The sequence below is a fragment of the Microcebus murinus genome, chromosome 8 (assembly GCF_040939455.1).
Source record: "Microcebus murinus isolate Inina chromosome 8, M.murinus_Inina_mat1.0, whole genome shotgun sequence".
Classification (NCBI taxonomy): Eukaryota; Metazoa; Chordata; class Mammalia; order Primates; family Cheirogaleidae; genus Microcebus; species Microcebus murinus.
Genome location: NC_134111.1, coordinates 12,298,719 through 12,313,899, shown reverse-complemented (window position 1 = coordinate 12,313,899; position 15,181 = coordinate 12,298,719). Strand labels below are relative to the sequence as shown.

Below are 15,181 nucleotides of genomic sequence, written 5' to 3'. Positions count from 1 at the left end.
AGAATAGGATGAAAGGATTAGATATTGTAATTCCAAATTCCAAAGGACTTCATGAAGTCTCTAAAAATCTTCAAGGGCACCGAAGTAGAAAGCACCCTCATCTGCCAGTCGTGGCCTACTATGCTGAGGAACGGGGGGAGGGGCTTGGAGACAGCAAGCCTAAGGAGTCATAAAGGGCAACCCTAGTTTATACAGCAGGCAAACACAGAGAGAAGTTCTACCAGCAGTGAAGGCTAGGAATAGTCTTAGCTTTAAGAAAAGAAATCACAGAAAAGAGAATGAGAGATATTCATCAGGGGACACCTCTCTTTCCTTAAAAACGAGTTGTATGAATGCAAGGGCTGCATGTGCTGAGGGATATCACTGAGGGAGGTGACTGGCACGATCCCTTGTCTATGGAATCTAATGTCCAGTGTGCAAGTCACCACTAAAATATTTTGTGTTCCATTCTTTGGTCATCTTCAAAAGTGGCTCACTGTGCACCCTTCTGCCCTTGTTCCTACTGGTCTTGATAGCTCAGGACCCCTCTATCTGCCAGCAGACCTCCAACAATCCCCAATCCCCTTCCCTGAGCTGGTCACGAGGAGCCCTACTTTTAAACTAGGAGGTTAGAGTGGTAATGGGAAGGGCCATCGAGGTAAAGCTCACAGGGCCCAGGCTTGGCAGTGTTCAGGCCTGCAGTGGCTGTGCTTTCCTGGAGACACATTCATTGTGGGAGAAAAACTTTTTTTGCCCTGAACTCTTTGCATCCAAGACCCCCAAAGTCAATTTTTCCACATCCCTGGGCTGGGGATGCTCCCAAATCTCTGGAAGCCCTCTGCTCTTTTTGGCAGCGCTGTGGCAGCATGACCACAATGATCTTGGTCTTAGTGAGTGCTGGTTCATCTGTAGGGTTTAAATTTATCTTCCACTTGGAGAGCTGGAAATAGCAGGGTGCTTGGGCTGAGGGTAAGGATGAATTCTTCTGTAAGACTGTCAGAAGCAAGGTGCTCTGACACTTTTTGAGCACAATTTTTTTGAAGGGGGAGGCAGTTGATTTTTTGGGGAGGGGTGGGAAAAGAAATAAGGTGATGTTTGGTTATATTTGTTCTATTAGAAAAGAAGAAAGTTTTCCTTTTTAAAATGAATTACTAAGATTTGCTTGGGGTAAAAAAATCTCTAGCTTAAAGAAAAAGTGGAGAGAGAAAAAGATGGAATAAGAACAGGCAGATGGTTACACTATCATATTATTATACTACTCTCTACTTTTGTATATTTTGAAGACTTCTGTAATACAAATGTAAAATATATAAATTAGTTTAACTGTCACCCTACTCACCTTTTAAATGGGGCAAAAACAACTCAGGAGCATCAAAACACTCCTGCCATAAAGAGTCCCCACCATGGGTAATTTCATGTATCACACACACTGAAATGATGTTTAAATCTTTCAGTAAAGATATCCTATATTGTCACCTGGTGAGCACTGGTTAAATTTCATACAATCTACTAGAAGCCTTCTGGGAAACTACAGAATGATACTGTCTCTTCAAAGCAAATACAAAAGGAGCCCTTCAGGTATTTCTTTCTAGAAAAAAAGGTAAAATGTTTCATTGCCTCTGTCTCTTTCCTTTTTAGACTACATCCAGGCCTACCATGTACCAAACCAGTGAGGTCAGTTTGCTCAAACTTATGTGCCCAAAGCCAGCTTCATAAAAATATAGGATTTGCATTCATCAGTGCTATGTTAGAATTTAAATCTTAGTTTCATGACCTTGTAAGAAACTGTGGTTTAGAGCCCAATTACTGTGATTAAGGTGATTTCAGAGTGTGTTGTTTCCTGGCAAACTTGTAATTAAACTCTACTAGAGTGAGCAAGTCATTAGGGTTTTAGAGAAAACCCAATGCCTCTAATCAAAAGGTATTAATATCAGAGGAGGCTGGGAGTCAGGATGACAGCATAATTTAGTGCCCAGTTAATGTGGGGTAAACCAAGCCCACTAACGGAAACTATTAAGGGGGCATAAGACCATGTTCTATACAACATTATGCTTTCGCTGGGCATGGTGGCTCACACCTATAATCCTAGCACTTTGGGAGGCTGAGGCAGGAGGATCACCTGAGGCCAGGAGTCTGAGACCAGCCTGAACAACACAGTGAGACAAAGGAAGGAAGGGAGGGAGGGAGGGAGGGAGGGAGGGAGGGAGGGAGGGAGGGAGGGAGGAAGGAAGGAAGGAAGGAAGGAAGGAAGGAAGGAAGGAAGGAAGGAAGGAAGGAAGGAAGGAAGGAAGGAAGGAAGGAAGGAAAAAGAAAACATTGTGCTTTGCATAAAGAATAAATAATCACTGCCCAGTGCATGTGCTAGGCATCACAATGCAATGAGAATTCAGAATATAGGAGTATAAGCCCAACAAGGTAAGCTTAAGGGGGATTCCAGCAAAGAAGGCAGAACAGAGAGGATTCTGGGAGAAGGATGGGATGAAAGTACAGCTTTTCTGTTTTTCTGCCACAAATAAGATCTTACCTGAAACTGTAATATGTAAAACAGAAAAACCAGCAGAATTAGTGTGGCTGAAGGCATGGGATGGAGACTGCGGAGGAGCAAGCCCCCACCGTCTCCTCCTCCTCAATACCTGTGGTTGCCCCAAAGTACCTCAGAGGAGCTGGTGGGAGAAAGTTTTAGATTTTGGAACACTGACATGTGGCTGCCAATTTAAAATTTTTGCCAAGTAAAATGTTTAAAAAAGAAAGGACTACCCACCAGCACCATTATAAGACAAAGGCAATTTTAACATCAAAGAATGGGAGGGGCATGCTAGTTTTTTTTAAGGTAAAATACATTTAAATGAAATATGTAAGAACATATTGCATTACCCCCACCCCCATCTTTCTTTAACCTGCTTTGGGCTGGAAAAACTTAGGCATGGGCAAGCATCTGTCTGGGGGTCCTAGCCAGCTCTGAAGGAAGCACCTCGGTCTCTGCGAGTAACTGGGCCGCACAGGTGGGAATGTGGGACTCTCCAGGCTTACTACATCTGAAGGAGCTGTTACCTTTGAATTCATCCTAAGCCCTCACCTGAGAGCCTGCAGTGCAAGAATGAGCTTTTTCCATTTAGTTTTTATTTGCTTTGATTTTGACAGTTGACACTTAATCTTCCTCAACTATTTGCTTTTTGTTTCTATATAGTCAAAAGGGAGTGCTGGCACATCCAAGAAACATGTGAAATGTAATTCTCTTCTGGGCCTTTAATCTTCGTGAGTTATTTGGATTAAAGGAAAGAGTGAGCTCCGAGGGGAGCAGCGGGTTCCTATTTGTTTCCTGCCAGCTCACTCACTGGCCTTCCGGAACTCCGACCTCTGCTAGCCACAAGAGTTCCCAGACTGGAGCACTTGGCCTGGTCCCTCCCCTGTGCTGCCCAGCCACAAGGCCATCCCACATGCTGCCCTGAATGAAGTAATCTTGCTGTCCCGTTGCTAAGTCCTGCTCACCCTAGAGAGGCCTTCCCTGACTGCGCCACCTAAATTAGTCCCCTCACATGGCACAGTTTGGAAGTATTATGACTTGTTCTTAGCTTGTCATCTGTCTCCCCCACCACAATGTACGCTCCTTGAGGAGAGGGACCAGGTCTGTTTTACAACCTGGTTATCTGTCTAGGGCCACAGCAGGTGCAGGTAGAACACTGGAAAGGATGAGTTTCTGAAATTCTCATGGATTGTGACACCCAAGAGTTAAATCACAAAAAATGAAAGGAAAAGTAGAGGAGAGAGGAAGGATGAGGAAGGGAGAAAAGTCTTAGAAAATAAATAAGGACAAAATCATGGGCATGGAAAATTACATTTCTTATTCTGTAGACCAAACTCTAGTATCCAACAACCTACCGTTAACTTCTCTGTATTTTCAGCAGCCTCTAAACTCAGCAAAATAACATATATTTAGGTTAGGAAGGAATCCCTGAAAATAAAGCTGCTGAGACCATGGCAAGTCGCAAAATAAAGTTTTCTTTTTCGAAAATCTCTTAAGAAAAAGGCAGAGAACAATGAAGAGTAACCCTGCCCTAATGCAGGGAGGAAATGCAGGGACAAATAAAATTCAGCTAAGTGCTGGATGTTAGTAGGTGCCAGACCTGTTGGTAGATGTGTAGTATTTCTCATCTGACATGAAGAGCCCACCAATGAGGAAACTTAGGCTGGGAGGGATTAGGTCACTGTCCAAAGAACATAGCCAGTAAGTGGTGGTAGGATTCGAACCCAAGCCTGTCCCTCTTCAAAGTTCTCTCTCTTTTTTCACAGGGTTTCTCAAAGTCCCTCCCATCCTAAGATTGGCAGGAGGGGAGATTCTACATCTGAATCCATAACAAAAACTATGTAAGCTGATAGTGCCATTTTATTAGTGAATTTAATGCACTTACTGTGTGTTAGGAAATTGAAAATGATGTCATGTCTCTTAAAACATTTAATTAGAGCCTCAATATGGGCCACATAAAAATGCGATCTTCTACTACCCAGATACCATACTTTCATCAGATCACAATGCCATTTTGCTATTTCTCTCCACAGACCAGGGGAAAACCACGAAATTGGTCTAGTTTTTAAAGGCTCTTCTTTAGGAGAATGTAAATCTCACTTTAGCCTTAACATGCCCTGCCCAACCTTCCTCTTACCTCCTTAAACTCTTTCACAGTCTTAAAGTATAGCCTCTGTTTTTCTAACAGTTCCAAGTACTGGTCATTCAAATGGTCTCTTCTCATTTTGTTCTCTTGCTTCTTCTTTTCCATCTGTTGAAACATTTTGGGAAATGCTGATGAAAAGGCATGTTCTGAACAAGGGCTTCTGGCAACATCCAAAAGGCAATCTTGCCAACATTTTCATGGATTTATTCTAGTATTTTCCTTCTGCATACAATTTTTCAGGTTAGTTTATTTATTTGCATAATATTACATGAAGGCTGTATAATTTATTCAGCAATTCTTCTATCATTGGGCATTAACTGTTTCCATTTTTTTTTTATTTTTGGTCATTATAATTTTACAATATATAGGCTGGCGATTCTCAACTGGGGGTTATTCCCCATCCTCCCCTGGAAGATATTTGGCAGTGTCTGGAAACAGTTTTTTTTTTTTTTGAGACAGAGTCTCACTCTGTTGCCCTGGCTAGAGTGCTGTGGCGTCAGCCTCACTCACAGCAACCTCAAACTCCTGGGCTCAAGCGATCCTACTGCCTCAGCCTCCTGAGTAGCTGGGACTACAGGCATGCGCCATCATGCCTGGCTAATTTTTTTCTATATATTTTTAGTTGGATAACTAATTTCTTTCTATTTTTAGTAGAGATGGTGTCTCACTCTTGCTCAGGCTGGTTTCAAACTCCTGACCTTGGGAGCAATCCTCCCACCTCGGCCTCCCAGAGTGCTAGGATTACAGGCGTGAGCCACCGTGCACAGCCTGGAGACAGTTTTGATTGCCATAACTGTGAGGAGGGGGTTCTACTGGTATCACCAGGTAGAGGCCAGGATACTACTAAACATCCTATAATGCACAAGGCAGCCCCCCACAAGAAAGAATTATCTGGCCCAAAATGTTAGTTGTACTGAGGTTGAGAAATCCTGATTTAAATAGTTGTGATCACACGATAACACTGTATATCCAATTTTCATTTAGCATAAGTATCTCTATGTTATTATAAACTTCACAAAATTATAATTTATAAAAAGAACACAATATTCCTGATCATTGTTTACTTACCCATCTTTCTACTGATAGACAATTTAGGGTGTTTCCAGGATTTTGATTTCATAAATAGAGGCTAGACTTTGATTTAAAGAGACTTTTCTAGGGTACCTAAAAGCTTATTCTTTTAAGAAATATTAACTGAAGACTTACTGAGTACCTGTATGTAGTGGTGAGCAGGGCAAAGTCGCTGCTCCCACAGAGGTACAGTCTAGAGAAACCGACACCATGCAAGTACTCTAACAAACAGATACACATTAAAATTCCCAGTAGTGATTAGTACTATGAAGGAAATGAAACAGGGTTAGGTACCAGGGGAGGATGGGTACATGTATGGCCTCTTCAGACTGGCAGGTCAGGGAGGACTCTCTGAGGAGTGACACTTGAGCAGAGCTGGTGGTGCTGTGTGCTGTATTTCTAGAAGATAAACCCAGAGTGTCAGCCAGCCAGGAAATGAGGGCAGAAAGAATTATGGTACAGACTCGGTGCCTAATGCATGGCAGGTTCTCAAAAGCATGTTGAATGAAATAAGTGATGCTCTGCCCTTGCTTCACTGATGCCTGAGCATGAGTTTTGAGTTATACTTTGGACGGGAATTTATAGTTTGTAACACCAGTTATAGGTGAATTGGGGGGACTTTCTTCAGTAGTTCTTTCCACTCTTTCCGCACCACGGGCCTCTGCTGACCATATAGGTGAAATGCAACCTGGTGTCCCCAAGGCCTATCCCCACATTGTTCAAAGGATGGCCCACCCCACAAGGGAATTTATTTGTCTGGTCCAATCCTGACCTGTTTGTAGCTCCTAAGTCCCAAGATTCTGTGCTCTCCTCTTTCCACAGGTCTGAACACAGAATACTGCTGCATACCCGTGCTAGGTCTTGAGTTTGGTGACCTGCCTTGTGCCCAGGTCTTCCAGAGCAGACAGTTCCCTCCCTGCAGAAAGGGCCCTTGGTACTGCGGGCCAGGATCTCTAACACCAGCTCCTGCCCTGCCACAGTGACCTACCAGCTGTCACAGCTCCCACTGCTGCTCCTTCTTGGACCCCAGGTCTCAAAGTGAAGAGATACTTTTTCTGCTGGCCTGGCTAGGATCTAATAGGTAGGTCCCTCCCTCTTATTTAGCACAGAAGGCAGTTCTACCCCAGGCCTCCTGTCTGCTCTGTACTTTAGAGAAAAATTTGGCCATGACTGATTATGCCATATGATGTAGACAATGCACTTGAATTCAATTATGAATTTATCCAGGACGGACTATGGGAGGTAGTGTGGCAACCTAGAAAGCGTATGAGCTTGAGGCCAGAAAGGCCTACGTCTGTATCCCAGCTGTGCCACTCGCTGCGTATCCTTGGACAGCTTATTTAACCTCTTAGAAATGATAGGTCCCTTAGCTAAGTAAGGATAATATCACTTTGATCACAGGTTTTGTTATAAGGAATATGTGATATTAAATGTTAAATAAAAGATCCATCATTTGGTTCATATTGGCTGCTCAATGAAGACAGCTTTTCTCCTTAACATTTAGCATCCTAGAACACAGAAAGAGAATGGTTAAGAGTCCCCCTCACTCTCAGAATCAGGAGCTGACTCTTTAGTCTGTTTCATTTGCACACTCTTCTCAGCATCCCCTGTGCGCTCGTACCATTCCTATTCCCTACTTATCACCTCTTCACACCCTAGGTCTGGAACTCCAGATTGCTTGTGCCAAGCACTTGCTCACAGTATTCCTGAGATCCCAAGACCCTATCTCCTCTCAGTAAGGTCAAAATGCCCACCAATATGTGACTCTCTCTCTACTCAGAAATGCTTGGATGGACATAAATATCCATTCTATCACTTGTACCCAAAGTGACAGTCTATCACGTGTGCTGGTCTATACATGACACCCTGAACCTGCCAGGTCAGAAGAATCTGTGCTCAGGAGGACACAGACCCCGCTGCTACATCTACAGGAGTAGGGCCCATTACAGCACTGTTACAGGGAGGGCTATGTTTGTTTTTGTTAAACAAACCCAACAAAGCACAACCATCCAAATGAGTGCTGTTGTGCAGAGCAAACAGACTGATTCCACTCAGGGTGCCAAGCAACATTCAAACCCTATCTGGAACCCTCTTTGAGAACTGCTCTTAGACTCCATTGAATGAATTCACTCATTCCACAAATAGTTAAGGGCCCACCATGGGTCAGGCACTATGTTTGTCACTGGGGACACAGATCTGATAAAGAGAGTCAGCTCTGCCCTGGGTCCCGATCACCCGTCTGGAGTCCACCATCTAGTGGGGAGACAGAGACCCAGCAGCGACTTCCCTCACTGGCCAGCAATGAGGTGCCAACAGCAGGAGGCCTGGGGGAGAGTAGAGAGAATGCAGGCGTCAGGCCCCCCTCCCTGCTAGGAAGGCAGCTCTCAGTAAGTAGGAAGGGGAAGCCAAAGGAAGCAAACCCAGTGAATTCCTGTTGTTCTGCACTGTGAACAGAGCAGCTCCTGAAGAGGAGCAATGGCGGGTGGAAAGGTCTACCACACTGTGACCTGGGCTGCCACAGGCTCTCGGTCAGCCAGGTTCTGTTTTCCACCAACCTCACACCCCAGATTATTGAGAACAAACTTCATTCGCTCTGCAGGACAGCCTACCTGCCTTGGGTGAGTGCACGTCTACAGGCAAGCGCTGACTTATGCCTGCTCTCATTTTTGTGGCTGAATAGTCTGAGAAATCATGCTTGTTACTACTGATACTTTTTTTTTTCTCCTTTGACATCATTTTATTGAAGTCATTAATGGTGAGATTAATGATATTTTTCTATAGGGAAAGGGATATGGAGCACTTCTACCCTTAGCTCATCTCTTGTGAGATGAGATTACAGGCAGCCTGAATGTTTGTCTTCTGTAAGTGGGTTTTTTACGATGACAGGACCTACAGGCAATTTCTGTTTTTATGTGTTTACATTCTGGCATCACTCACTATAGCATTTTGCCCCAAGATCATAAGAGGGGATACCCTAAGTCCCTGAAGAGTTTACTGACTTGTCAGAGGACCACTCTGGTGTGATGCATTATTTAAACAGGATAGCAAGCAAGTGATATTTGAAGGGACTAGTTAGGATTCATCTAGGAATGGGGTAGGAAACTGCTGCGGTGTGTATGCTCTCAGCGAAAGCAGGCAGCGAGTCCACCTTCCTCCTGACAAAATATGGCCTGTGTGCAGAGCATGAAGGGAGGGAAACCCCATGGTGCCCCAGACGGAGCGGTTCTCTGCAAAGCTCTCTGGTGCTCCCACACCCCTTTCCAGTGCCTCTCTCTTCTCCTCTTTGTTCAAGCTCCTCACTTAAGCAGAACTCAGTTCAGTGATGATATGCCATTTTTATAGGTGGCTCCTGAAAACTAGAATGCTCTCAAGATCCTAAAGAAGGAATCTCTCATGGCAGACTGTCAGGTACCAAAGATCCAGTGAGGAAGTGATACTAGGGGAGAGAGGATGCTTGTTGGTGAAAGTTGATTTTCTCATCTATGAAATGGGTTCAATACCACTCATGTAAGACAGCTTTTAGGAGGATGAGCACAGTGCTTGGCACTCAGTAGGTATTCAATACTGGGAAGCAATTGCTAACAGCAGCCTTTAAACCTACAGGTGTGGGCAGCAGGCAATGCTCACTGCAGTCAGGTGCATAGTGGGAGCCCCTCGGCCGCAATGAGTGTCTTCGGGATTGAGAGCACACTCGCTCTCAGAGCAACCAGAAAAAGCCTATGTTTTTCCGGGACCTTCCCCACCACTGTGAAACCTGGGCTACATTTAGAGAAAATAAGCCACCTGACCTTCATTCTGCTTTGCTTAATTCCTTCTACAATCTGTTCCATCTGACGTAAAAACTGGTCCCGGGAAGCAGGGGAGGACATGGCTCTGGAAGAAAAATCGGCAAAGGTTATGACCAGTACACAGGACTAAGAAAGGGGGAGATGCCAAGGAGTCAGCCCCATACCCAGATTATGTCCCAAGAGGCAAATGGGACTTTGCAATGCACAGTGGACCATGGGGGCCTCTAGGATCCCAGGCAATTAAGGATTCTAAACTTCTGAGGAAGACATGAAAATTAGTCCAGTCTTATAATTGCATATTCATTCTTTTTGTCTCTACTCTCCCTACAACTTTCTTTACTAATAAGTATTTTCTTAAAGTAAAATAAAACGTGACTAAAATGAACAAAAGTGTTATTTACTTTGAATTATGACATGTGCTGCTTAAGAAATGAATTCGTTTAGTTTTTAAAAACCTGAGGATCAGGAGAAGACACTGCTCAAGACTGGTAGATATATTCTGAGATTTCCAAAAACCAGGGATGGGAAACCTGGTCCTTTTCTGGAAGCAGCAGCTAAATGAATGGATTCCCTGCTGTCCTAAAGCATTCCTCTTCACCTCCAGCTCTGCCGAGGAAGGACACCAGGAGGATCAGAGCACACCACACACACATACAAGATTGAGAATTCTTCCAAAGGATGAACTAGCAGAGCAGTATTCTTCACAAAAATACTCAAAACTGCAGGATCTCTCAATTACCAAGAAAGAAAAATGAAAGCACCATTCTTAGAAATGTCACAAGGTTGTATGTCACTAACTGAATCTGAATCTTATCAGGGAGCTATGGTTTTCCTTTTTTTTTTTTTTTAATTACAAAAGAAGCTTAAAATCTAGGGCTTATCATTCATTAAAATCTCATTCTTAATGGGTCCCTGGTCACCTGTCAGGGGACAGCAGAGGTTCGTGCTAGAGAAAAAGGAAGCCTGCTATCCAGGGAGCAAGCCCTGGGCTTGCCCAGATGGTAGATGGGCCAACAGACACGCTTGAGGGCTGGTAGGATGTGGGCCAAGTGGGCCTTGCCATCCAATTTTGGAGAAAAAAATTGCTATCTAAACAAAGTAATTTAGAGGATGCACATTAATTTTAAAAACAAAGTCTACCACTAAATTTAAAAAAAATATTTAAAAAATTTATATCAATTACTTCATTATTTAAATTTTAAAGCAGCTCTATGTGTTCAAGGACAAATTATATTAATCTGATCCTACCAAGCAAAACTACTGTACAAAGACATTATAGTAGATAGGCATAGGCAACTTATTTGAAAGTGAACTTTTTTCCTAAGCTCTTCCTTTGTTTTTAAAATTCACTCCAGTATCATTATATTTTTGCAGGAACTCAAAGACAGTATAAACCAAGATACATCTGCACTTAGTAGCAGGGGTCCAAGTGTAAGAATCACATACCCTGCATCAAGTCTTATGTTTACCTTTCTCAATCAGACTATGGGGATACAAGATAGACTGGACATGAAGTGCAGGGTGACCAGCTATTTATAGGCAGGAGTAATGGCAGTACTTACTGTGAGAAGTTCTCATGAATTGAGTTCAGCAGGCTAATCTAAGGAAGCAAAATAATAAAACAAACAAAACACAACACTAAGTAAAAAGCTGAAAGATTTCTGTACTACCTCAATCACTGAAAGCTTGCTTTGTCTCCAGACACTGCTTTTGAAAGGAACACATACCTTGTTTATGAAGATTAAAGTATTAATAACATATGAAAAAAAAGCACATGTTCTTAGTCTTGTAGTTTTCCTCAGGGAATCCACCTCCCTCTACTCACAGAAGATGCCCTCTTTCTGCACTGCATTCCCACAGGAATGTAGGAAGAGTGTAGGAAGAGGGCTCCCTGAAGGGACCTAGACCCCAGCTGAGAAGATGCCCAGCTAACATGAGGGCTCTTTGGGCAAGCCACCACCACAGCCCCTATCTTGCCAAGTGCTGCACTTTATCTTCAGGGTATCAGCTCAGGGGGAGTCAGCTGGGGTGGAAAGTGAGGACTCAGTGTCCATCCTAGCCATTCCCACAGAATCTTCTTGATAGTGCAGCTAGCGGCTGGGTGGCTCTGACAGCCTCCCAGGGATACACTTTTGAAGGCCCCGTTCCCATGGACACTGCCTCAGCCCCCACAGTAAGACCCTCAGTCTGCCCCAGTGATGCAGTCCTGGGAAGGGTTCTGAGTCTGGAGTACAGCAATCTAGGTCCTCTCTTTTTGGCTGTGCAACTACTTGACTTGGGGGCTCAGGACTAAGTAATTATTGTATTTGAACTTGAGGTTCACAGTCTGCAATATAGAAATGTTTCTTGTTCTTATTACTCCACAGGGAAGTTTTAAGGCTAAAATATCACAGGCATAAATGCATTTAGACTAAAATATCCAATTTATTCAAATGTGAAGTTCTGTGTTACCATGGCTTAGAATTAAAAAGTCCAGCCTCCAATTCCCACACTCCAATACTACTAGTTTTTTTAAAAATGCAACAACTTCAAACACTGTTGATGAAAGAAGGTCAATGGGCTCCAAGGCCTTCTGAGAAGGAGCTGGCCTGTCCCTGAGTTAGGGTTGGGAAATCTTCCCCTTGCCAGGTAGGAAGATCCCCAAGGCCAGGGTGTGGGGCAGAGCTATTCCCAGGTCTAGTGCGAATCCCACCAAATGCATTCATTTACTCAAACATGTATCAAATGCCTGTTATGTGCCTGTCATTGTGTAAGGCCCTGGATACTGAAAAAAATAAAATTCAACCCCTCTTCAAGGAGTGCCTAGGAGGAGAGATTTATCTGCTTTGACTGACAACAGGCAATAAAGGTGACAATTATAGATGCCTCAATTTGGGTTCAGGTAAGTGATATATCTGTAATATTATTCTTATTAAAGTGGTAATTAATGCAGGTCACAAGGTGATGATGAAATAAAAACAAATTCTGTCAAACTCTAGGTGAGAGAGTAGGTAGGAATAATGTGTATTGAGAATTGACCATGTGCAATGAACTTTTTTCCCATTGTTTTCATCATAATCATCACCAACACAATCAGGTGTTATCTCCAGTTTATAGGTGAGACGAAGGAAGCCATACTAAAACCCAAATCTTTCTGATGCCAAAGCCTGTGCTCTCTCCACTACACTGTACTGCCACTCTGGACCAGGAACTTTTTTTTTTTTTTTTCATAAAACACAGCTATACACTCTGCCCTAATCATTTGTCATCCAGCTTGAGGGAGCTTTGAGACATGAATAGATTTAAACTGAGAGAGAGAGTCTGCAAGTAAGAAGAGGGGTGCCCATGTCAACTCTTTTCACCCCTGCTTTGAATTTTATAATCCTTTTAGTTCATTCCTATGTCTGTCATTGATGATTACATAGCTATTTTCTCTAAGTAAACTATAATAAGCTCACCATCCCCACTTCATTTAGCTGGTTCCTCCCTCCCTTTAAAACTCAAGTTAGTCTCCTAGCTCCAGTGCTCCCACTGTGTTTCTTTTTATGATGGCATTTCTCACACGGCACTCTGGGACAGCTGTCAATAGGTCTCACTTCCCCCCCCTCCGAGATAATGTGAGCTCCCAAAGAAGCTTGCATTTTCTGACTTTGTATGCCAGCAGCTGGCATAAAGGGGCACTCTTTCTGCTTATACAGAACACAGCAAACCCAGACATCAAGTTCATTTGACTATCTGGAGTCAACTGCACTGTTAGCTGATCCTCTCATTAAGCCATTTTCTTTTTACAAAGATTCTTACCTCTTTTTCCAAATAAACCTTTTTATCATCCAGGGTATTATATAAAGTGAAGAACTGCTTGGTTTCTTTGTGCACTGCTGAAACTGTAAATGGAAAGAAATCAGCACATGAGTAAGAACAGGCATCAGAACAGGCTAAGTGCCCTCCCCATGCCGCATGCCACCAGCACCCAGTTCTGCCAGGGCCGGGCACTCACTCTCTGCGGAAGCCCCACAGTGTGAAAACAGAATCACCTGGGATATATTTTTAAAACTCTCAGGACCAGTGAAAGGAGAATGTCTGTAGGTGGGACTCACGTGATGATAGTGGATAGTCAAAGTTGAAAATTACCGCCATAAATAAACTATCTGGGTCACACATTAAATGGGGGTTGTAGATATTTGATAATAGCAATAAAAATTGATATAGTTATTCTGGTGCAACTGTTTGACAATTTCTCTGGTGTAAAAACATCCTTATCAAATGACTTTAACATGTAAAATTCGCTCTGTGAAATATACTAATGCAAGGCACTATTATTTATTACTACTATTATTATTACTGCTAAAAGTTTAGAAACAAGCAGGAATAGAAAATTAAAGGGAAAAGATTCTGCTGAAAATTGTAATTGCTGATACCTGCCTCAGATCATCCGAGGCTAATGCAAGGACTAGATGAAACCGCAAGTGCTGGGGCAGGACCTGGGAAAGAAGCATGATCTGAATCCTCCAGTAGGGACCGTGCTCTAACTTGAACCAGGAAGGGTGCTTGAGAGGGCCAGGCCTCAAGACAAAACTGAGGTGGATTTTTAAATGCCAAGTGGGAATTTGCAGACAGTGGCATTCCAGTCTTGGATACCTACTCAAGGCCAAGATGCAGATACACAAGAGGGGTAGGGCACCAAGTGACTATAGGGGAAGATGGACAGTGAAGTGGGCACAGATGATGCAGGATTTTGTACAGTGGATTTAAGATTCTGAGGATTATCCAAGGTGTTATGGGGAGCTATTAAACATTACAGCTTTTAGAGCAAGGGTATAAAATGACCAAATTTACGTTTGAGAAAGACCTCTCAGGCAAGCATGTAGAGAAGGAATTAAATGGACTTAAGAATTACTAAGAAACAGAACTGGCATGCAGCATGAGTCAGAGAACTGAGAGGCGGCCAGCCTGGTAGAGGAACAAGGGTTGGGGAGGTTTGTACCTGTTGAGTTTGAGGTATCACGGGGACATGCAACAGTGGGAGCCTAGAGAAGGGGTGATTAATTCTTGCCCGGGGTGGGGGACCCAGGATAGGCTGACAGAATCTGAGTTGGGTCTTGAAGGATTTTGCCTGACAGAAGAGAGGGGATCCAGGCGCAGTGAACTGGAGGAGTCAAGGATAAGATGTCAAAGCTCAGGGTGTGCCCAGAGGCAATGCATGGACTGGTGAGGCCAAAGTGAGGGTTCAGATCAGGAAAGGGGTCTGGGGAGGATCCCAGGCACAATGAGGAGAAAGGCTTTATTTTAGGCCCTGAGGAGCTCTTGAGATTTGTCAGCAGACAGAAGTGATATAACCAGATGCTGGCAAGGGATGTGGAGGAGGTGCTGCAAGCCAGCTAATGGTCATTTAGCTGAGATACGATGTAAGTGAGAGCAGATAAGGCAGGAGTAGTAGGAAGAGAAAAGCAATGACAGCGTTGAGGGCCATTCTGAGCTTAATGACACTTGGTCAGATTCAGAATGAAGGGGACCCAGTCCTGGGTGACTAGGTGGACACAATCCTGTTAAAGGTAAGGACCACATAAGCAAGGAAGTCTGTAGAGAACAATGAGTGAGGACTGATCTCCAGACACTTGGCCACGGTGTTCCATGAGAAGTTGGAAAGTGGAGCAGGAGCTCAGGGGAACGCCACGTGGCCGAGCAGGATGGGGC

The 15,181-nt window shown here is 43.7% G+C and overlaps 1 protein-coding gene across 6 annotated transcripts in view; it reads right to left on the bottom strand.

Moving 5' to 3' along the window:
• CCDC93 (CCC complex scaffolding subunit CCDC93) overlaps nucleotides 1-15,181 on the bottom strand; it is a 94,148-nt gene that overhangs the window by 9,734 nt on the left and 69,233 nt on the right. For 3 of the 6 annotated variants that reach the window (XM_012775613.3, XM_012775612.3, XM_012775614.3), the window contains 4 exons: nucleotides 13,289-13,371; nucleotides 11,071-11,108; nucleotides 9,509-9,593; nucleotides 4,641-4,754 (listed from right to left, as the gene is read on the bottom strand). In XM_012775613.3, coding sequence (XP_012631067.2) covers nucleotides 4,641-4,754; nucleotides 9,509-9,593; nucleotides 11,071-11,108; nucleotides 13,289-13,371 — 320 coding nt within the window. Of the gene's footprint in view, nucleotides 1-4,639; nucleotides 4,755-5,947; nucleotides 6,120-9,508; nucleotides 9,594-11,070; nucleotides 11,109-13,288; nucleotides 13,372-15,181 lie in introns of those variants that run through there. The other 3 variants (XM_012775615.3, XM_076005475.1, XM_076005476.1) reach the window with 3 other exon arrangements.